Source organism: Homarus americanus, unplaced genomic scaffold, assembly GCF_018991925.1.
Source record: "Homarus americanus isolate GMGI-L3 unplaced genomic scaffold, GMGI_Hamer_2.0 scaffold30535, whole genome shotgun sequence".
Classification (NCBI taxonomy): Eukaryota; Metazoa; Arthropoda; class Malacostraca; order Decapoda; family Nephropidae; genus Homarus; species Homarus americanus.
In genome coordinates this window covers 12511857-12536235 of record NW_024732440.1, presented here as the reverse complement: position 1 = coordinate 12536235, position 24379 = coordinate 12511857, and the positions used below count along the sequence as shown (strand labels likewise).

Here is a 24379-nt window from a genome sequence, read left to right as displayed (position 1 = left end):
CTGGTGTCATATGATGGTGTCATATAATGGTGCCATGTGCTGGTATCAAGTACTGGTGTCATGTACTGCTTGATATGTATTACTCTGTACATGACAACATTTCTATCTTTAGTTTATAGCCTGCAGACTGAACTAGTGGGGGACAAGTTTGCTCAAGGTTGAAAAGAAGAGACGAATTTTTGGGTCTTCTTGAATATATTTTGCCGGATCACCTGGAAATTAATTTTAGCCCCCCCCCCCTGCCACCAGCTAATTTCACCTTAAGATTAACCACCACCCTAACGTAACGTAAATCCCCCAGTACCGTTAGGGTTTAATCTGTGCATGATTCTTAAACCTTCTTACATGAACTTGGAAGCACTACTTAAGATTTCGTTCAGGTATCCTTTGTACAGTAGTTTGCGTTCCTTCTATATTTATTTGAAATTCCTCCAATTTCTCTATTACAGCCAGCATATACAGTACTTATTGGCTATCTACCCTCACTCGAGTTTTTCTTCTGTAGGTAACTCTTGTATTACAATTCTTGTTGATTCAATATACGAGACGGTCCGATAAAAGTAAACACAAGTAAAAACCTCACTAAGTTTAATAAATCGGAACTAATTATACGCCGTTTTGTCTTCTCTTGTTCTCCCCCGCAGTGCTTCTTCACATGTCCTTCATTCCTCTTCAGTACTTAACAATTAACATCAGGAATTGTTAGCTCTTATCCTCCGCCTGTTGTCTCCTCTTGATAATTTACATAATAATACCGCTTACTGGTGAGTCATTATACTTCTCTGGCCTCTCTTCCTCAACACAAGCATCGGACCTCATCTTGACGCCTCTGGTGACAGCGATGATCCTCTCCAACTTAGACAATTCTATTTCTCTGGTAGGTAATTCCTCAAAGCCTTTTGGATTACTGTAAATTTTTCTGAGATTTGGAGATAACTTCAAAGCCAGCAAATAACCTCTGAAATACAAAGACATGAATGAATAAAGATTGTATATTGAAAAAATAAAGAATACAAAATATATTTCTAGTGTTGTTATCAGTTAGTATTGAGCAATTAAACAGACTTAAGTGACCATAGTAACATGAAATAGAAACTAAATACAGTTAGTCTTAAAATCATCTACTGGTGAAATTTGGAGAGGTTATGATAGATTAGGTTAGCTTAGGTTAGGATTAAGGTTAAATAATCTGGGGACTAATCTTCAGATGATATGCGCTTGTACAAACTCCAGATACCTCTCTACTAATAGATTGACTTTAATCAACTTTCTTCCATACACTACTGACATGACTTTAATCAACTTTCTTCCATACACTACTGACATGACTTTAATCAACTTTCTTCCATACACTACTGTCATGACTTTAATCAACTTTCTTCCATACACTACTGACAAACTTTAATCAACTTTCTTCCATACACTACTGACATGACTTTAATCAACTTTCTTCCATACACTACTGACATGACTTTAATCAACTTTCTTCCATACACTACTGACATGACTTTAATCAACTTTCTTCCATACACTACTGACATGACTTTAATCAACTTTCTTCCATACACTACTGACATGACTTTAATCAACTTTCTTCCATACACTACTGACATGACTTTAATCAACTTTCTTCCATACACTACTGACATGACTTTAATCAACTTTCTTCCATACACTACTGACATGACTTTAATCAACTTTCTTCCATACACTACTGACATGACTTTAATCAACTTTCTTCCATACACTACTGACATGACTTTAATCAACTTTCTTCCATACACTACTGACATGACTTTAATCAACTTTCTTCCATACACTACTGACATGACTTTAATCAACTTTCTTCCATACACTACTGACATGACTTTAATCAACTTTCTTCCATACACTACTGACATGACTTTAATCAACTTTCTTCCATACACTACTGACATGACTTTAATCAACTTTCTTCCATACACTACTGACATGACTTTAATCAACTTTCTTCCATACACCACTGACATGACTTTAATCAACTTTCTTCCATACACTACTGACATGACTTTAATCAACTTTCTTCCATACACTACTGACATGACTTTAATCAGTTTTCTTCCATACACTACTGACATGACTTTAATCAACTTTTTTCCACACACTACTGACATGACTTTAATCAACTTTCTTCCATACGCTACTGACATGACTTTAATCAACTTTCTTCCATACACTACTGACATGACTTTAATCAACTTTCTTCCATACACCACTGACATGACTTTAATCAACTTTCTTCCATACACTACTGACATGACTTTAATCAACTTTCTTCCATACACCACTGACATGACTTAATCACTTTTTCCATACACTACTGACATGACTTAATCAATTCCCATACACTACTGACATGACTTTAATCAACTTTTCCATACACCACTGACATGACTTTAATCAACTTTCTTCCATACACTACTGACATGACTTTAATCAACTTTCTTCCATACACTACTGACATGACTTTAATCACCCACAAACTGACATGACTTTAATCAACTTTCTTCCATACACTACTGACATGACTTTAATCAACTTTCTTCCATACACACTGACATGACTTTAATCAACTTTCTTCCATACATTACTGACATGACTTTAATCAATTCTTCCATACACTACTGACATGACTTTAATCAACTTTCTTCCATACACTACTGACATGACTTTAATCAACTTCTTCCATACACTACTGACATGACTTTAATCTTCTTCCATACACTACTGTCATAATCATCTCAGCGATAGTACAGGTCTACACACACATCATCATCACAGAGACATTTCTCGTTTACAGTTGTATCTCTCTGTCAACAAGACGTGATCATCTCTCACCATTAGCACCTCCTTCACTTGATGACTTGTAAGACCAAATACCATCCCTCTCTCCCCCCCCACACCCACACACCCACACCTCTCCACACCTCACTCCCACACCTCCACACCCACACCTCCTCCTGCACCTCACCCTCTCTACACCCTCACCTACACCTCACCTCTCTTCTCACCTCACCCTCTGTCTCTTCCTACACCTCTCTCCTCCAACCAGTATGACGGGGTACCAGGGACTGAGCGAGAGACAGGATACAATCATCTGGCGTCGTCGTAGAAGCCTCTGGGAGCACATGGGGTGAGTCTTGCGTAGGAAGAGATCATACACGTGGACACAGCCGTCATCAGTCACTGCCACGAAGACACTACTGCTGTAAGACGCCCACTGCACGCCTGCCACTGCCCCGCCCATATCCAGAGTCATCAGGGGTGAGCTGTATGACAAGTATAGTCTGGGAATCTAATCTCTCTATCTCATGCTTAAAATCATAAAAGTTGTTGGTTATCAGGAAAACAGCCGAGGAAAAGAAAAGAATAAGTTGGCACATTCCCTCACCACCATTAGTGCCTGTAATAACAACAACTTATACACCCCAGACCACAACTCCCCAAACGAGAGAAAACAGAGTAAAGTGAAGACAAACTCACAGGATATACTGAAGCCAGATCTTTACAGTCCAGTCCAATGAACAGGTGATGAAGACCTTGTAGTGGTAATGGTTCCAGGCGATGTCCCTGACGGAGGCGGTGTGGGCGGGGTAGCGGGTGAGGGTGTGAGAGGGGCAAGATGTGGACAGCTGGTAAACAGAACCCGTGTCCACACCAAGCAAGACCTCTGACACGTCGTCTGGTTTGAAGGCGATACATGTTCCTAGTCCTGTGTACCGAGAAGGATAAACACTACACTCGTTTATTTCTTTAATCATACCAAGCTACAGTACTACATTTTATGAACACACACACACACACACACACACACACACACACACCAACCCACGCACACACCACACACACACACACACACATACCACACGCCACCAACAAACACACACACACACACACACACACCACACACACACACACCCACACACACACACACACACCACACACACACCCACACACACACACCCACACACACACACACACACCACACACACACAACACACACACACACACACACACCACACACACACACACACACACACACACACACACACACACACCACACACACAGACACACACACACCACACACACACACACACACACACACACACACACACACACACACACACACACACACACACACCCACCACACACACACACACACACACCACACACACACACACACACACACACACACACACACACACACAACACACACCACACACACACACACACACACACACACACACACACACACACACCATCCACAGACATCCTGACCACCATGGGTGAGGACACGTCCGTTGGCCATCTTGTCGCTGCCTGGGTCATCATGAGGAAGAGTCGAGAGCTGCAGATAAAGTTAACCTAACTTCTACTACTGAGGAGGTCCTACAACACAAGTGAGGGAGTCCAGTGAGGGGATCCCACAACACCAGTGAGAGAGGTCCTATAACACCAGTGACGGAGGCCTTACAACACAGTGAGAGAGGACCTACAACACCAGTGAGAGAGATCCTACAACACCAGTGAGGGAGGTCCTCCACAACACAAGTGAGAGAGGCCCTACAACACCAGTGAGAGATGTCTACAACACCAGTGACAGAGGCCCTACAACACCAGTGAGAGAGATCCTACAACACCAGTGAGAGATGTCCTACAACACCAGTGAGGACAACAACAGCAACAGGAGAGAGGTCCACAACACCAGTGAGAGAGGCCCTACAACACAGAGAGGTCCTACAACACAAGTGAGAGAGGCCCACACAGTAGAGATGTCCTACAACACCAGTGAGAGAGATCCACAACACCAGTGAGAGCCTCACACACCAGTAGAGGAGATCCTACAACACCAGTGAGAGAGGCCCTACAACACCAGTGAGGAGGCCCCACAACACCAGTGAGAGAGGTCCTACAACACCAGCGAGGGAGGCCCCACAACACCAGTGAGAGAGATCCTACAACACCAGTGAGAGAGGCCCCACAACACGAGTGAGAGGTCCTACAACACAAGTGAGAGAGCCTCACAACACCAGTGAGAGAGGCTAACACCAGTGGAGGAGGCCCACAACACCAGTGAGGAGATCCCACAACACCAGTGAGAGAGACCTACAACACCAGTGAGAGAGGCCCACAACATCAGTGAGAGGTCCTCCAACACAAGTGAGAGAGGCCCCACAACACCAGTGAGAATGTCCTACAACACCAGTGAGAGGTCCTACAACACCAGTGAGGAGGCCCTACAACACCAGTGAGAGGTCCTACAACACAAGTGAGGAGATCCCAACACCATTGAGAGAGGCCCACAACACCAGTGGAGAGGTCCTACAACACAAGTGAGAGAGATCCTACAACACCAGTGAGAGAGATCCTACAACACCAGTGAGGGAGATCCTACAACACCAGTGAGAGAGATCCTACAACACCAGTGAGAGAGGCCCTACAACACCAGTGAGAAATCCACAACAGCAGGAGAGATCCCCAACACCAGTGAGAGAGGTCCCATAACACCAGTGAGGGAGATCCTACAACACCAGTGAGAGAGATCTCACAACACCAGTGAGAGAGGCCCTACAACACAGTGAGAGAGGCCCTACAACACCAGTGAGAGAGAGATCCTACAACACCAGTGAGAGAGAGGGCCTACAACACCAGTGAGAGGCCTACACACAGTGAGAGAGATCCTACAACACCAGTGAGAGGCCTACAACACCAGTGAGAGATGTCCCACACCAGAGAGAGGCCCTACAACACCAGTGAGAGAGCCTACACACCAGTGAGAGAGGCCTACAACACCAGTGAGAGATGTCCTACAACACCAGTGAGAGAGGCCCACAACACCAGTGAGAGATGTCCTACAACACCAGTGAGAGAGATCCTACAACACCAGAGAGAGATCCTACAACACCAGTGAGAGAGGCCTACAACAGCAGTGAGAGAGGTCCCATAACACCAGGAGAGAGGCCCTACAACACCAGGAGAGAGGCCCTACAACACCAGTGAGAGATGTCCTACAACACCAGTGAGAGAGGCCCTACACCAGCAGTGAGAGAGGTCCCACAACACCAGTGAGAGAGGCCCTACAACACCAGTGAGAGATGTCCTACAACACAAGTGAGAGAGGCCCTACAACACCAGTGAGAGATGTCCTACAACACCAGTGAGAGAGATCCTACAACACCTGTAGAGAGGACCACAACACCAGTGAGAGAGATCCCACAACACCTGAGAGAGAGGACCTACAACACCAGTGAGAGAGATCCTACAACACCAGTGAGGGAGATCCTACAACACCAGTGAGAGAGATCCTACAACACCAGTGAGGGAGATCCTACAACACCAGTGAGAGAGACCTCACAACACCAGTGAGGAGATCCTACAACACCAGTGAGAGAGATCCCACAACACCAGTGAGAGAGGCCCTACAACAGCAGTGAGAGAGAGGTCCCATAACACCAGTGAGAGAGGTCCCATAACACCAGTGAGAGAGGCCCACACCAGAGAGGCCCTACAACACCAGTGAGAGATGTCCTACAACACCAGTGAGAGAGGCCCTACAACAGCAGTGAGAGAGGTCCCATAACACCAGTGAGAGAGGTCCCTACAACACCAGTGAGAGAGGCCCTACAACACCAGTGAGAGAGGCCCTACAACACCAGTGAGAGATGTCCTACAACACCAGTGAGAGAGGCCCTACAACAGCAGTGAGAGAGGTCCCATAACACCAGTGAGGGAGGCCCTACAACACCAGTGAGAGAGGCCCTACAACACCAGTGAGAGATGTCCTACAACACCAGTGAGAGAGGCCCTACAACACCAGTGAGAGAGGTCCTACAACACCAGTGTGAGAGAGATCCTACAACACCAGTGAGAGAGGTCCCACAACACCAGTGGAGAGGCCCACAACACAGTGAGAGAGGTCCCATAACACCAGTGAGAGAGGCCCTACAACACCAGTGAGAGAGAGGCCTACAACACCAGTGAGAGATGTCCTACAACACCAGTGAGAGAGGCCCTACAACAGCAGTGAGAGAGGTCCCATAACACCAGTGAGGGAGGCCCTACAACACCAGTGAGAGAGGCCCTACAACACCATGAGAGAGTCCTACAACACCAGTGAGAGAGGCCCTACAGCACCAGTGAGAGAGATCCTACAACACCAGTGAAGGAGGCCCTACAACACCAGTGAGAGAGGCCCTACAACACCAGTGAGAGAGATCCTACACCCAGTGAGAGGTCCTACAACACCAGTGAGAGAGGCCCTACAACAGCAGTGAGAGAGGTCGCATAACACCAGTGAGAGAGAGGTCCCACAACACCAGAGAGAGGCCTTACAACACCAGTGAGAGAGGGCCTACAACACCAGTGAGAGGAGGCCTACAACACCAGTGAGAGGTCCTAAAACACCAGTGAGAGAGGCCCTACAACACCAGTGAGAGAGGCCCCACAACACCAGTGAGAGGTCCTATAACCCAGTGAGGGAGGCCCTACAACCAGTGAGAGAGGTCCTACAACACCAGGTGAGAGAGGTCCTACAACACCAGCGAGAGAGGTCCTATACCAGTGAGAGAGGCACAACACCAGTGAGAGGCCCTACAACACCAGTGAGAGAGGCCCTACAACACCAGTGAGAGATGTCCTACAACACCAGTGAGAGAGGCCCTACACCAGTGAGAGAGGCCCTACAACACCAGTGAGGGAGGCCTACAACACCAGTGAGAGAGTCCGACAACACCAGTGAGAGAGGCCCTACAACACCAGTGAGAGAGGCCCCACAACACCTGTGGAGAGGTCCTACAACACCAGTGAGGGAGGCCTACAACACCGGTGAGAGAGGCCCCACACCAGCGAGAGAGAGGCCCTACAACACCAGTGAGAGAGTGTCCCACAACACCAGTGAGAGAGGCCCTACAACAGCAGGGAGAGAGGTCCCATAACACCAGTGAGAGAGGCCCTACAACACCAGTGAGAGAGGTCCTACAACACCAGTGTGAGAGAGGTCCTACAACACCAGTGAGAGAGGTCCTACAACACCAGTGAGAGAGGTCCTACAACACCAGCAGAGAGAGGTCCTATAACACCAGTGAGGGAGGCCCTACACGTGAGAGAGGTCCTACAACACCAGTGAGAGAGGTCCTACAACACCAGCGAGAGAGGTCCTACAACACCAAGGAGAGAGGTCCTATAACACCAGTGAGAGAGGCCCCACAACACCAGTGAGAGAGGCCCTACAACACCAGTGAGAGATGTCCTACAACACCAGTGAGAGAGGCCCTACAGCAGCAGTGAGAGGTCCCATAACACCAGTGAGAGGGCCCTACAACACCAGTGAGAGAGGCCCCACAACACCATTGAGAGATGTCCTACAACACCAGTGAGAGAGGCCCTACAACACCAGTGAGAGAGATCCTACAACACCAGTGAAGGAGGCCTACAACACCAGTGAGAGAGGCCCTACAACACCAGTGAGAGAGATCCTACAACACCAGTGAGAGTCCTACAACACCAGTGAGAGAGGCCCTACAACAGCAGGTGAGAGAGGTCGCATAACACCAGTGAGAGGTCCTACAACACCAGTGAGAGAGGGCCTTACAACACCAGAGAGAGGGCCTACAACACCAGTGAGAGAGGCCCTACAACACCAGAGAGAGGTCCTATAACCCAGTGAGGAGGCCCTACAACACCGTAGAGAGGTCCTACAACACCAGTAGAGAGGTCCCATAACACCAGCGAGAGAGGTCCTATAACACCAGTGAGAGAGTCCTACAACACCAGTGAGATCCTACAACACCAGTGAGAGAGGCCCTACAACACCAGTGAGAGCCCCTATAACACCAGTGAGAGGCCTTACAACACCAGGAGAGAGGCTCCCACAACACCAGTGAGAGAGGCCCTACAACACCAGTGAGGAGGCCTACAACACCAGTGAGAGGTCCGACAACACCGGTAGAGAGAGGCCCAACAACACCAGTGAGAGGTCCTACAACACCAGTGAGAGAGGCCCTACAACAACAGTGAGAGAGGCCCATAACACCAGTGAGGGAGGCCTACAACACCAGTGAGAGAGGCTCACAACACCAGTGAGAGAGCCCTACAACACCAGTGAGGAGGCCTACAACACCAGTGAGAGAGGTCCGACAACACCGTGAGAGAGGCCCTACAACACCAGTGAGAGAGGCCCTACAACACCTGTGGAGAGGTCCTACAACACCAGTGAGGGAGGCCTTACAACACCAGTGAGAGAGGCTCACAACACTAGTGAGAGAGGCCCTACAACACCAGTGAGAGGCTCACAACACCAGTGAGAGGTCCGACAACAAGTGAGAGAGGCCCTACAACACCAGTGGGGAGGTCCTACAACACCAGTGAGAGCGGGCCCTACAACACCAGTGAGAGAGGTCCTATAACACCAGTGAGAGAGGCCTACAACACCAGTGAGAGAGGCTCTACACCAGTAGAGAGAGGCCCTACAACACCAGTGAGGGAGGCCTTACAACACCAGTGAGAGAGGTCCTACAATACCAGTAGAGAGGCCCTACAACACCAGTGAGAGAGGCCCTACAACACCTGTGGAGAGGTCCTACAACACCAGTGAGAGGCCTTACAACACCAGGTGAGAGAGATCCTACAACACCAGTGAGAGAGGCCCTACAACACCAGTGAGGGAGGCCCTACAACACCAGTGAGAGGTCCTATAACTCCAGTGAGGGAGGCCCTACAACACCGCAGAGAGAGGTCCTACAACACCAGAGAGAGGTCTTATAACACCAGCGAGACAGGTCCTATAACACCAGTGAGAGAGGCCCTACAACACCAGTGAGAGGCCCAACACCAGTGAGAGGCCCTACAACACCAGTGAGAGAGGTCCTATAACACCAGTGAGGTAGGCCTTACAACACCAGTGAGAGGCTCTACAACACCAGTGAGAGAGGCCCTACAACACCAGTGAGGGAGGCCTTACAACACCAGTGAGAGAGGTCCGACAACACCGGTGAGAGAGGCCCAACAACACCAGTGAGAGAGGTCCTACAACACCAGTGAGAGAGGCCCCACAGACCAGTGAGAGAGTCCTATAACACCAGTGAGGAGGCCTTACAACACCAGTGAGAGAGGCTCTACAACACCAGTGAGAGAGGCCCTACAACACCAGTGAGGGAGGCCTTACAACACCAGTGAGAGAGGTCCGACAACACCAGTGAGAGAGGCCCTACAACACCAGTGAGAGAGGCCCTACAACACCTGTGGAGAGGTCCTACAACACCAGTGAGGGAGGCCTACAACACCAGTGAGAGGTCACAACACTAGTGAGAGAGGGCCCTACAACACCAGTGAGGGAGGCCTTACAACACCAGTGAGAGAGGTCCGACAACACCAGTGAGAGAGAGGCCCTACAACCAGTGAGGGAGGTCCTACAAACAGTGAGAGAGGCCCCCACACCAGTGAGAGAGGTCCTATAACACCAGTGAGAGAGGCCTTACAACACCAGTGAGAGAGGCTCTACAACACCAGTGAGAGAGGCCCCACAACACCAGTGAGGGAGGCCTTACAACACCAGTGGAGAGAGGTCCGACACCAGTGAGAGAGGCCCTACAACACCAGTGAGAGAGGCCCTACAACACCTGTGGAGAGGTCCTACAACACCAGTGAGGAGGCCTTACAACACCAGTGAGAGAGATCCTATACCAGTGAGAGAGGCCTCACAACACCAGCAGAGAGAGGCCCTACAACACCTGTGAGAGAAGTCCCACAACACCAGTGAGAGAGATCCTATAACACCAGTGAGAGAGGTCCTACAACACCAGTGCAGTGAGAGGGCCCTACAACACCAGTAAGGAGGTCCTGCAACACCAGTGAGACAGGTCCTACAACACCAGCGAGAGAGGTCCTATAACACCAGTGAGGGAGGTCCCTACAACACCAGTGAGAGAGGCCCTACAACACAGTGAGGGAGGCCCCATAACACCAGTGTGAGAGAGGGGTCCCATAATACCAGGTGAGAGAGGTCCTACAACACCAGTGAGCGAGGCGCTACAACACTGGCGAGGGAGGCCCTATAAATACCAGTGAGAGAGGTCCTACAACACCAGTGTGAGAGTGCCCCACAACACCAGTGAGAGGTCCTACAACAACAGTGAGAGAGGGCCCTACAACACCAGTGAGAGAGGTCCACAACACCAGTGAGATAGGTCCTACAACGCCAGTGAGAGAGGTCCTACAACACCAGTGAGAGAGGCCCCACCACCAGTGAGAGAGTGTCCTATAACACCAGTGAGAGAGGTCCTAAAACACTAGTGAGAGAGGCCCCACAACACCAGTGAGAGAGGTCTCTACAACACCAGTGAGAGAGGCCCACAACACCAGTGAGGAGGTCTCACAACACCAGTGAGAGAGGGCCCTACAAATACCAGTGAGAGAGGTCCTATAACACCAGTGAGAGAGAGGCCTTTACAACACCAGTGTGAGAGAGGCTCTACAACACCAGTGAGAGAGAGGCCCCACAACACCAGTGAGGGAGGCCTACAACACCAGTGAGAGAGGTCCGACACAGCCAGTGAGAGAGGCCCTCACAACACCAGTGAGAGAGGGCCCTACAACACCTGGGGAGAGGTCCTACAACACTCAGTGAGGGGAGGCCTTTTACAACACCAGTGAGAGAGATCCTATAACACCAGTGAGAGGCCTCACAACACCAGTGAGAGAGGCCCTCACAACACCAGAGAGAAAGTCCTACAACACAAGTGAGAGATCCTATAATACCAGTGAGAAAGGTCCCACAACACCAGGAGAGGGCCCCACACCAGTAAGGGAGGTCCTGCAACACCAGTGAGACAGGTCCTACAACACCAGCGAGAGGTCCTATAACACCAGTGAGGAGGTCCCAACACCAGTGAGAGAGGCCCTACAACACCAGTGAGGGAGGCCCTACAACACCAGTGAGAGGTCCCCTACAATACCAGTGAGAGAGGTCCACAACACCAGTGAGCGCTGAGGCGCCACAACACCGGCGAGGGAGGCCCACACCAGTGAGAGAGGTCCTACAACACCAGTGAGAGGCCCTACAACACCAGTGTGAGAGCCAGTCCTATAACACCAGTGAGAGAGGTCCTAAAACACCAGTGAGAGAGGCCACAACACCAGTGAGAGAGAGGTCCCAACACCAGTGAGAGGCCCTACAACACCAGTGAGATAGGGTCCTCTACAACACCAGTGAGAGAGGCCCCACAACACCAGCAAGGGAGGTCCCACAACACCAGTAAGGAGGCCTTAAAAACACCAGTGAGAGAGGTCCTACAACACCAGTGTGAGGGAGGCCTACAACAACAGTGAGAGAGACCCCTACAACACCAATGAGAGAGGCCCCACAACACCTGTGAGAGAGGGCCCTACAAACCAGTGAGAGAGGCCCATAACACCAGTGAGGGAGGCCTTACACCAGTGAGATAGGTCCTACAACGCCAGTGAGACAGGTCCTACAACACAGTGAGAGAGGCCCTACAACACCAGTGAGAGAGGCCCTACAACACCAGTGAGAGAGGTCCTACAACACCAGTGAGATAGGTCTCTACAACGCCAGTGAGATATCCTACAACACCAGTGAGAGAGGGTCTCACAACACAGTGAGAGAGGCCCCACAACACCAGTGCAAGGGAGGTCTCCTCCATTCAGTAAGGGAGGCCTTTAAACACCAGTGAGAGAGGGGTCCTACAATACCAGTGAGGGAGGTCCCACAACACAAGGAGGGAGGCCTTACAACACTGTGCAAGAGGAGGGCCCCACAACACCTGGGTGGGAGAGGTCCCACAACACAAGTGAGTGTCCCACAACACAAGCAGGAGGGAGGTCCTACAAACACCAGTGAGAGAGGGCCTAAAACACCTGTGAGAGAGAGGCCCTACAACACCTGTGAGAGAGGTCCCACAACACAAGTGAGGGGAGGTCCTACAACACTAGTGAGAGAGGGCCTAAAACATTCAGTGTGAGGGAGGCCTACAACACCAGTGAGAGAGGTCCTAAACACCAGTGAGAGAGGCCTACATAACACCAGTGAGAGAGGCCCTACAACACTGTGAGAGAGGTCCTACAAAACCAGTGAAGGAGGCCTACAACACCAGTGAGAGGTCCCTACAACACAAGTGAGAGAGGGTCCTACAACACCAGTGTGAGGGAGGCCCTCACAAAAACCAGTGAGAGAGGTCCTACAACACCAGTGAGAGATGTCCCACAACACCAGTGAGAGGCCTTACAACACCAGTGAGAGAGGTCCTACAACACCAGTGAGAGAGCCCACAACACCAGTGAGAGAGAGGTCCACAACACCAGCAGGAGCCTTACAACACCCGTGAGAGAGGCCTACAACACCAGTGAGAGAGGCCCCCTACAACACTTCCAGTGAAAAGAGGCCCCTACAACACCAGTGAGAGGCCCTACAACACCAGTGAGAGAGGTCCTACAACACCTGTGAGAGAGGCCCTACAACACCAGTGAGAGGCCCTACAACACCAGTGTGAGGGAGGCCCTACAACACCAGTTAGGCCCCACAACACCAGTGAGGAGGCCTTACAACACCAGTGAGAGAGGTCCGACAACACCGGTGAGAGAGGCCCAACAACACAGTGAGAGAGGTCCTACAACACCAGTGAGAGAGAGGCCCTACAACACCAGTGAGAGAGAGGTCCTATAACACCAGTGAGGGAGGCCTTACAACACCAGTGAGAGAGGCTCTACAACACCAGTGAGAGAGGCCCTACAACACCAGTGAGGGAGGCCTTACAACACCAGTGAGAGAGGTCCGACAACACCAGTGAGAGAGGAGCCCTACAACACCAGTGAGAGGCCCTACAACACCTGTGGAGAGGTCCTACAACACCAGTGAGGGAGGGCCTTACAACACCAGTGAGAGAGGCTCTACAACACTAGTGAGAGAGGCCCTACAACACCAGTGAGGAGGCCTTACAACACCAGTGAGAGAGGTCCGACAACACCAGTGAGAGAGGCCCTACAACACCAGTGAGGAGGTCCTACAACACCAGTGAGAGCGGCCCCACAACACCAGTGAGAGAGGTCCTATAACACCAGTGAGAGAGGCCTTACAACACCAGTGAGAGAGGCTCTACAACACCAGTGAGAGAGGCCCTACAACACCAGTGTGAGGAGGCCTTACAACACCAGTGAGAGAGGTCCGACAATACAGTGGAGAGGCCTCACAACACCAGTGAGAGAGGCCTACAACACCTGTGGAGAGGTCCTACAACACCAGTGAGGAGGCCTTACAACACCAGTGAGAGAGATCCTATGCACCTGTAGAAGGTCACAACACCAGTGAGGGAGGCCTTACAACACCAGTGAGAGGCTCTACAGCACTGGTGAGAGAGGCCTACAGCACCAGTGAGGAGGCCTTACAGCACCAGTAGAGAGGTCCGACAGCACCAGTGAGAGAGGCCTACAGCACCAGTGAGGAGGTCCTACAGCACCAGTGAGCGGCCCTACAGCACCCGAGTGAGAGGTCCTATAACTGCAGTGAGAGAGGCCTTTACAGCACCAGTGAGGCTCACCCAGCACCAGTGAGAGAGGCCCTACAGCACCAGTGAGGAGGCCTTACAGCACCAGTGAGAGAGGTCCGACAATGCAGTGAGAGAGGCCTACAGCACACCAGTGAGAGAGGCCCTACAACACCTGTGGAAGGTCCTACAGCACCAGTGAGGAGGCCTTACAGCACCAGTGAGAGAGATCCTATAGCACCAGTGAGAGGCCCTACAGCACCAGTAGAGGCCCTACAGCACCTGTGAGAGAAGTCTACAACACCAGTGAGAGAGATCCTATAGCACCAGTGAGGGTCCTACAGCACCAGTGAGAGGGGCCTACAGCACCAGTAAGGGAGGTCCTGCAGCACCAGTGAGACAGGTCACACAGCACCAGCGAGAGGTCTATAGCACCAGTGAGGGAGTCCTACAGCACCAGTGAGAGGCCTACAGCACCAGTGAGGCCTACAGCACCAGTGAGGTCACCACAATACCAGTGAGAGAGGTCCTACAACACCCAGTGAGCGAGGCGCTACAACACCGAGGAGGCCCTACAACACGTGAGAGGTCTACAACACCCGAGTGAGAGAGGCCTACAACACCAAGTGAGAGGTCTACAGCACCAGTGAGAGGCCCTACAGCACCAGTGAGAGAGGTCCTACAGCACACCAGTGAGATAGGTCCTACAACGCCAGTGAGAGGTCCTACAACACCAGTGAGAGAGGCCCTACAACACCAGTGAGAGGTCCTATAGCACCCAGTGAGAGAGGTCCTAAGAACACCAGTGAGAGGCCCTACAACACCAGTGAGAGGGTCCTACAACACCAGTGAGAGAGGCCCTACAGCACCAGTGAGGGAGGTCCTACAGCACCAGTGAGAGGCCCTACAGCACCAGTGAGAGAGGTCCTATAACACCAGTGAGAGAGGCCTTACAGCACCAGTGAGAGAGGCTCTACAGCACCCAGTGAGAGAGGCCCTACAGCACCAGTGAGGGAGGCCTTACAGCACCAGTGAGAGAGGTCCGGCAATACCAGTGAGAGGCCTACAGCACCAGTGAGAGGCCTACAGCACCTGTGGAGAGGTCACAAGCACCCAGTGAGGGAGGCCTTACAACACCAGTAGAGAGAGATCCTATAGCACCAGTGAGAGGAATGGCCTACAGCACCCAGTGAGAGGCCTACAGCACCTGTGAGAGGGTCCTGCACAAGTGAGAGAAGTCCTATAACACCAGTGAGAGAGGTCTACAGCACCAGTGAGAGGGCCCTACAGCACCAGTAAGGGAGGTCCTGCAACACCAGTGAGACAGGTCCTACAGCACCAGCGAGAGGTCCTATAGCACCCGGTGAGGGAGGTCCTGCAGCACCAGTGAGAGAGGCCTACAGCACCCGGTGAGGGAGGCTAGCACCAGTGAGAGAGAGGTCCTGCAATGCCAGTGAGAGGGTCCTGCAGCACCCGGTGAGCGAGGCGCTACAGCACCCGGCGAGGGGCTACAGCACCAGTGAGAGGGTCCTACAGCACCAGTGAGAGAGGCCTACAACGCAGTGAGAGGTCCTATAACACCAGTGAGAGGTCTAAAACACCAGTGAGAGAGGCCCTACAGCACCAGTGAGAGGTCCTACAGCACCAGTGAGAGGCCCTACAGCACCAGTAGAGATAGGTCCTACAGCACCAGTGAGAGAGGCCTACAACACCAGTAAGGGAGGTCCTACAACACCCAGTAAGGGAGGCCTTAAACACCAGTGAGAGAGGTCCTACAGCACCAGTGAGGAGGCCTTACAACAACAGTGAGAGAGACCTACAACACCAATGAGAGAGGCCTACAGCACCTGTGAGAGAGGTCCTACAAAACCGAGAGGCCTTACAGCACCAGTGAGGAGGCCTTACAGCACCAGTGAGATAGGTCCTGCAAGCGCCAGTGGATGGGTCTACGAAAAGCACCCAGTGAGAGGCCTGGCACCAGTGAGGGAGGCCTACAGCACCAGTGAGAGGTCCTACAGCACCAGTGAGATGGGTCCTGCAACGCCGGTGAGAGGGGTCTACAGCACCGAGTGAGAGGTCCTACAAGCACCAGTGAGGAGGCCCTACAACACCGGTAAGGAGGTCCTCCAACACCAGTAAAGGGAGGCCTTAAAACACCAGTGAGGTCCTACAATACCAGTGAGGAGGTCCTACAGCACAAGTGAGGGAGGCCTTACAGCACCAGTAAGAGGCCCTACAGCACCAGAGAGAGGTCTACAGCACAGAGTGAGGGAGGTCACCAGCACAGGTGAGGAGGTCCTACAACACCAGTGAGAGAGGGCCTAAAGCACCTGTGAGAGAGGCCTACAGCACCCTGTGAGAGAGGTCTAGCACAAGTGAGGAGGTCACAACACCAGTGAGAGAGAGGGCCTAAAACACCAGTGAGGCCTTACAGCACCAGTGAGAGTCCTAAACACCAGTGAGAGAGGCCTACAACACCAGTGAGAGAGGCCCTCACAACACCTGTGAGAGAGGTCCTACAAAACCAGTGAAGGAGGTCCTACAACACCAGTGAGAGAGGTCCTACAACACAAGTGAGAGAGGTCCTACAACACCAGTGAGGGAGGCCCTACAAAAACCAGTGAGAGAGGTCCTACAACACCAGTGAGAGATGTCCTACAACACCAGTGAGAGGCCTTACAACACCAGTGAGAGAGGTCCCACACCAGTGAGAGAGGCCCCACAACACCAGTGAGAGAGGTCCTACAACACCAGTGAGAGAGGCCTTACAACACCCGTGAGAGAGGCCTTACAACACCAGTGAGAGAGGTCCTACAACACCAGTGAAAGAGGCCCTACAACACCAGTGAGAGAGGCCCTACAACACCAGTGAGAGAGGTCCCTACAACACCTGTGAGAGAGGCCCTACAACACCAGTGAGAGGCCCTACAACACCAGTGAGGGAGGCCCTACAACACCAGTTAGAGTTCCTACAACACCAGTGAGAGAGGCCCTACAACACCAGTGAGAGAGGTCCTACAACACCAGTGAGAGAGGTCCAACAACACCAGTGAGAGAGGTCCTACAACACCAGTGAGAGAAGCCCTACAACACAGGTGTGAGAGAGGCCCTACAACACCAGTGAGAGAAGTCCTACAACACCAGCGAAAGAGGCCCTACTACACCAGTGAGAGGTCCTACAACACCAGTGAGAGATGCCATACAACACCTGTGAGAGAGGCCCTACAACACCTGTGAGAGAGGCCCTACAACACCAGTGAGAGAGGTTCTATAACACCAGTGAGAGGCCCTACAACACCAGTGAGAGAAGCCTACAACACAGGTGAGAGAGGCCCTACAACACCAGTGAGAGAAGTCCTACAACACCAGTGAAAGAGGCCCCTACAACACCAGTGAGGGGAGGTCCTACAACACCAGTGAGAGAGGTTCTATAACACCAGTGAGAGGCCCTACAACACCAGTGAGGGAGGCCCTACAACACCAGTGAGAGAAGCCCTACAACACCAGTGAGAGAGGCCCTACAACACCAGTGAGAGAGGCCCCCACAACCCCAGTGAGGGAGGCCCTACAACACCTCCAAGGACACCAGTTCACTGTTCCTGCCTTACAACAGCCACTTCTCAACCACTGTAAATATAACTTTTCTTCACTTCGTATTTTTTGTTCTGTTTTGTACCCATTCTCCAATGTCGCTATACATATAAATCATTTCTGTCTATTGTACATTACATTTACAAATAAACAGACACAGCACAACACAGCATAACACAACACAGCACACAACACAACACACCTTGCATTAAAATCATTGACTCATGTAAGTTATAGACTCTATAACAATGTGTTTAACTCTATAATATAGAGTTTAATACATTGTAGCATTCTGTCATTTGATAAAGACATTAATTACACAGTCAGGAACACATGGGACTTTTTATCACATGTTAAAGTATATGACGATAGGAATTAGGTGTCTGTGTGTGTGTGTGTGAACCTTACCATTCAGGCGTTGACGGCGTCGAGGCGGGGAGTCAGCAGCAGGAGAGAGCATATCCAAGGTCGAGGTCAGGTCAATAACATCACAGGGGAGGAGGGACGAGTCGGTCACCTGCCATTGAGTCACGCGCCCATCCAGTGACACAGAGTACAGACTGTGTCTATCCTGGGCCTCTGTCTCTATCCACCGCACCTGCAACACACATAGGTTAATATGTGTCCATCCATCACACCTGTAACACGTCTAACATGTTTCTATCCGCCACACCTGTAACACGTCTAACCTGTGTCTGTCCAACACACCGGTAACACGACTAACCTGTGTCTGTCCAACACACCTGTAACACGTCTAACCTGTGTCTATCCACCACACCTGTACCACGTCTAACCTGTGTCTATCCGCCACACCTACAACACACCTGACCTGCCCACCCCACGTCTAACCTGTGTCTATCCACCACACCTGTAACACTTTAACCTGTGTCTATCCACCACACCTACAACACACCTGACCTGCCCACCCCACGTCTAACCTGTGTCTATCCACCACACCTGTAACACTTTTAATCTGTGTCTATCCACCACACCCTACAACATACCTGACCTCCCCACCCCACGTCTAACCTGTGTCTATCCACCACACCTCTAACACGTCTAACCTGGTATCCACCACACCTACAACACAACAACCTGCCAACCCCACGTCTAACCTATGTCTATCCACCACACCTACAACACAACTGACCTGCCCACCCAACGTCTAACCTATGTCTATCCACCACACCTACAACACACCTGACCTGCCAACCCCACGTCTAACCTGTGTCTATCCACCACACCTACAACACACCTGACCTGCCCATCCCACGTCTAACCTGTGTCTATCCACCACACCTTCAACACACCTGACCTGCCCACGCTACGTCTAACCTGTCTATCCACCACACCTACAACATACCTGACCTGCCCACCTCACGTCTAACCTGTGTCTATTCACCACACCTTCATCACAACTGACCTGACCACCCCACGTTTAACCTGTATCTATCCACCACACCTACAACACACCAAACCTTCCCACCCCACATCTAACCACACTCGATTCAAAAAATTATCTTTGCGATTTTGTGTGAGACAATATTATGACACAGCGGACGAAGGATTTTGACAACCCTACCGAGACAACAGGAGTCGCAGTGTTCATTCTGAAATTCATGGGACCTCCCCTAACGACCTCAGGCCAGTTGCCATTACCCCCATACCTAGTCTACTTTGTGAGGACTTTGTTTTTGAGTGGGCATTTGGCAATATGAGGACCTCCTCTACATCACACTGCTTGGTGAGCTTTCTGGATTTTCTGCACAAAAACTTGCAGAAACGTAGGACATCACTGGCCGTTGCCCTTGTGGACTTCAGGAAGGCCTTTGACCTTGTTGATCACTGCACCCTTATCAACAAGGCTATTGCACTAGGGCTGCCCACCAACCTGGTCTCATGGCTCACTGATTTCTTGAGTGGACGTCGCCAGGCAGTGAGGTATCAGGGCTTGGTCTCCACATTCCAACACCTCACCTGCGGTGTTCCCCAGGGTACCAAGATGGGACCACTGTGCTTCCTCATCCTGATCAACGACGCTCTATCGGACACTCCTCACAGGTGGAAGTACGTGGATGACTGCACTGTGGGGGTTTCAGTGGACAACACCGCACCAGACTACTCATCGCTACAAGGCACCCTGGAAAGGCTACAGGCATGGACCATGGAGAACAAGGTCACCATCAACCACACCAAAATCGTAGTCATGCACATCAATACCGCCACCACTCCAGTGCAAGCCCCAGCAGTCACAGTGGGTGCCCATCCTCTCCAGATGGTGCAGTCTGCCAAACTCCTGGGTGTAACCATAGACAACAAACTTGACTGGAAGGCCCATGTAAATAACACAGTCAAGGCAGCCTCGTACCGTCTCTACATGCTACGACGACTTAGGTCACTTGCGACACCCACGCCAGAGCTGAGGACCATCTACAACGCCTTTATTCTCCCCAAACTAACGTATGCGTCACCAGCCTGGTCGTCTTCTCTCAACTCCACCCAACAACTTCAGCTAGAGAAGGTACAGAAAAGGGCCTGCAGAATCATGCTCAGCGCAGAATGCTCTGGCTACACCAACGCTCTCTCCACCCTGGAAATGCCATCCCTCAGTGACCTCCACCACCAAGCACTGGAAAGGTTTGGCAGTGAACTACTGCACCACCCTCGTCATTGCCACCTCCTGCAGCCCCCCACCCAACTCACGCAGTCCGCCACTACAACAAAATTCAGCCCATAAGAGCCCGCACCAATAGATATAAGAACAGCACCATCCCATCTATTGTTAAAATAATAAACAACTCCTGATTTATGTACTGTACAGCCCTGTAAATGTATTCAATGCATTTTATATCATTATGTCTAAATCAAATGTAAGTCTGTATATTTTCAGCCACCGGCTGCAACTCTATTAATAAACCGTTATTATTATTATTATTATTATTATACATACATACATACATACATACATACATACATACATACATACATACATACATACATACATACATACATATATACATACATACATATATACAACATACAATAATACATACATACAACATACAATAATACATACATACAAACATACATACATCCTTGACCACCGGAGGGTCAAGACCTATCAAGCACTACTCCTGCTTGGCCAATGTCGGCCCATTCCTTCTCCCCGACCCATCCTCACTACCGGGATATCAACGTAATCAAAAGCGACAATTTCGTTTCGGAAAGAAGTGAATTCAGCACTAGACAGTACCAGTGAGAGCAGTGACCCACCAGTGAGATAAGCACCACTGGGAACCGACCACCATCTTCTGACCAGGCAGTGTTAATCAGTCCACCATGGGAACAATAGTGGGTTGGCTTTACACCTGACTACAAGATAATACAACACCACCCAGCAGAGAGTGAGGTACTGTGACACCACACCACACCACACGGTGTCTCCATGACCACGTGAGGTCCTTCATATCAACACCCGATGACGAGTTACTACACCACGTGAACACCACACCACCTAGTGTTTCAATGACCAGCCCAGGCCCGGGCCATCAACTGTAAACTATAATAATTTGTTTGTTCAATTCATGTTCTTTCTCCTTTTAGTAATGAAAGATTTTGTTAAACGACCCACCCACCCCATGTCTTTGTACAGTATGTAATAAGTCATTTTTATCCAATATATATTTTCAGCCTTCGGGCTGCTGAACTTTTCAATAAACTGTTAATTATGGTTATCAGCATATATATATAAATATATATATATATATATATATATATATATATATATATATATATATATATATATATATATATATATATATATATATATATATATATATATATATATATATTATTATTATTATTACAAACATACCCGTGTGACAGGATGGAGGTGTTTGCCATTCCCAGGTGTGGAGTAGATGATTGTGGGTGAGTGGACAGAGGTAACATCGTATACTACCACAGTGCCATCGTTCCACCCGGCACTCACCATGTTCCCGTACTACCACAACCACCACAGAGAAACAGAGAATGCCTCAGTAAGACGTCAAACAAACAAACAAAATATAATAATAAATAAATATATGTAATATTCAGAAATTTCAGTGTAATTTCAAACGCCGCGCCATTGGCGATGCTGAGCTCAAGGTCGTCTGAGGGAAGACCGCTCTCCCGCTACGAGCGAGAGTTTGTGGAACTAGGCCTAAACGATATTAAATGTAATTTACCGAGTTAATAGGGACGCGAATCATGAAATTAAATATCAGTTATTAAATTGGAAATAATTATAGATCGTTTCCCAGTCTGAAAATGTTATGTATGTCCTAATTAAGCTGTTAATCGTCTGGTAAATAAGTCACTCCTGGAAAGCGTGAACCAGTGAGCAAGAGTGGCTGGGGAGTTGTGAGAGAGGTCAAGGACCACCTCTGTGCTGTACCCAGGAGAGACGAATCGCATGACCAGGTTCCTTCGTTTATTTAGCATCAGTATTAACAAGTAAGTTTTATTCAATCTCAGACAAAGCTAGACGGGCGTTAGGAACAAACGGTGATGTGAGACAATAGCTAACAGCCCGGGTTTTTCAGGGTACTGTAGACCCCACACGGTATGATAACGTCCACTGGCGGTATGAGACACGAGTGGTGAAGCGAGCTGTATGACCGTCCACTGACCAGGGTTTGAGCCACCTGTTGAATATGGTGAGAGTTGGAGTGAACCCAGCTGTCTAGGTGCCCAACTAACGATGTGACGATCGTTTGGGGTCATCAGCTCTCCTCTACCTCGGCTCACAATACCACATATCTTCAAACAGCTTAGTGAAAACCTTTTACTATCGGGAAGCTAAAGCTTCTCTCAACTGTACAAGGTCTGAGTGGCTCACTCCCTTCCGTTTCATGGATGTACTGGGGGTAAAGTGAAGCCAGCTGAGTGACACAGGGTCACACACTGGGACCAAGAATCCAGTGGAACTTAGAGGTACATTTCCAAGGTTGAGAAAGGCTGGTTTGGGCCTTAAACTATGGGTGCCTGTTGGTTGTGCCTTAAAAAGCTACGGAGTGCAGGTGGAATCTATGTGTTAGGTTAGGAAGCATGGTTCACGGATATTGGTGGACTCAGTAACTTCTTAATATTAGTGATAATATTTTTGTGTGTAGTTAATACTATTTTTTCAGTTACTGATGTTGTCTTGCTGTGTGTAGTTAATATTTCTTAAATAATTTTGAGAGTATTGTTTTTTAATGTCTGTGTCATTAATTGAAGCCAGAGAATGAGGGAACTGTTTTTCAGATGAGTTTTCTCCCTTGTGTTGCAAATGATACTGTGATTTAGTTCCTTTAATGCATTTAATATTTCTTTATAATTTCAATCTCAAGTATAACCTTTGTTCCCTAGAGTAGTGTTTAAGTTAGGTTAGGAAGTGTGCATCTGTTGGGGTAATATAATTTTGTTGAGTGCCCTGAAGGCCTATTCAGGGTGGAGTTAATAAGTTCTTATTTTTTTATACCATTTTCTCAGTGCTTGATATAATTTTGTTGAAAGCCCTTAAGACCTGTTCCATGTGTGTAAGCAACACTTCTTAATACTGTGAATTTATTGTTGTCTAATGAGACATTGTCTTGAGTTTCTAATAATTTCAATATCTTGTATAACTTTTATTCCCCAAAGTAGTGTTTTAAGTTCAGGTTAAGAGGTGCGCATATGTTGGTGTACCATTATTTGATTATGTCTGCAGTGTTGGAGGGAATATAAGTGTCTAAATTTTACAGTGTGTCTAATTCATCCCAGTCACAGACGCTATCCTTCCACGGGTCACGGAGAATTCATTTTGTTAGTAAATTTAAGTGTTCTTGTGCTGGTTCGGGATTTCTCTCCAAGGGGCGCTTCCAATGCAATTACCATCTAATAATATTTAATAAACTCCAAGTTAAGTGAGATTTAAAGGTCCAGTAATTCCGACCGATTACATATATATCAAATAAAAAAATAAATGTAAATAAAACTCATTCACATTTGCACCTGTGATTTAAGTACAAGTGGTGTACCTTGGGGTGTAGGTGTACTGTACCTTGGGGTGGAGGTGTACTGTACCTTGGGGTGTAAGTGTACTGTACCTTGGGGTGTAGGTGTACTGTACCTTGGGGTGGAGGTGTACTGTACCTCGGTGTAGGTGTACTGCACCTTGGGGGTGGTGTAATGCACCTTTTGGGGTGTAGGTGTACTGTACCTGGGGTGTGGTAGGTGTACTGTACCT

The 24379-nt window shown here is 49.4% G+C and overlaps 1 protein-coding gene across 1 annotated transcript; it reads right to left on the bottom strand.

Annotated features, from left to right (window-relative positions):
- Positions 1-316: 316 nt before the first annotated feature.
- On the bottom strand, positions 317-22129 carry LOC121868693 (dynein axonemal intermediate chain 1-like; the record flags this gene model as incomplete). The annotated part of the gene is given in 5 exon segments (XM_042369529.1): positions 317-958; positions 3075-3308; positions 3523-3751; positions 18535-18724; positions 22001-22129. Coding segments are annotated over 5 exon segments (999 nt in total), but the record flags the coding sequence as incomplete, so codon positions are not given.
- Positions 22130-24379: the final 2250 nt, after the last annotated feature.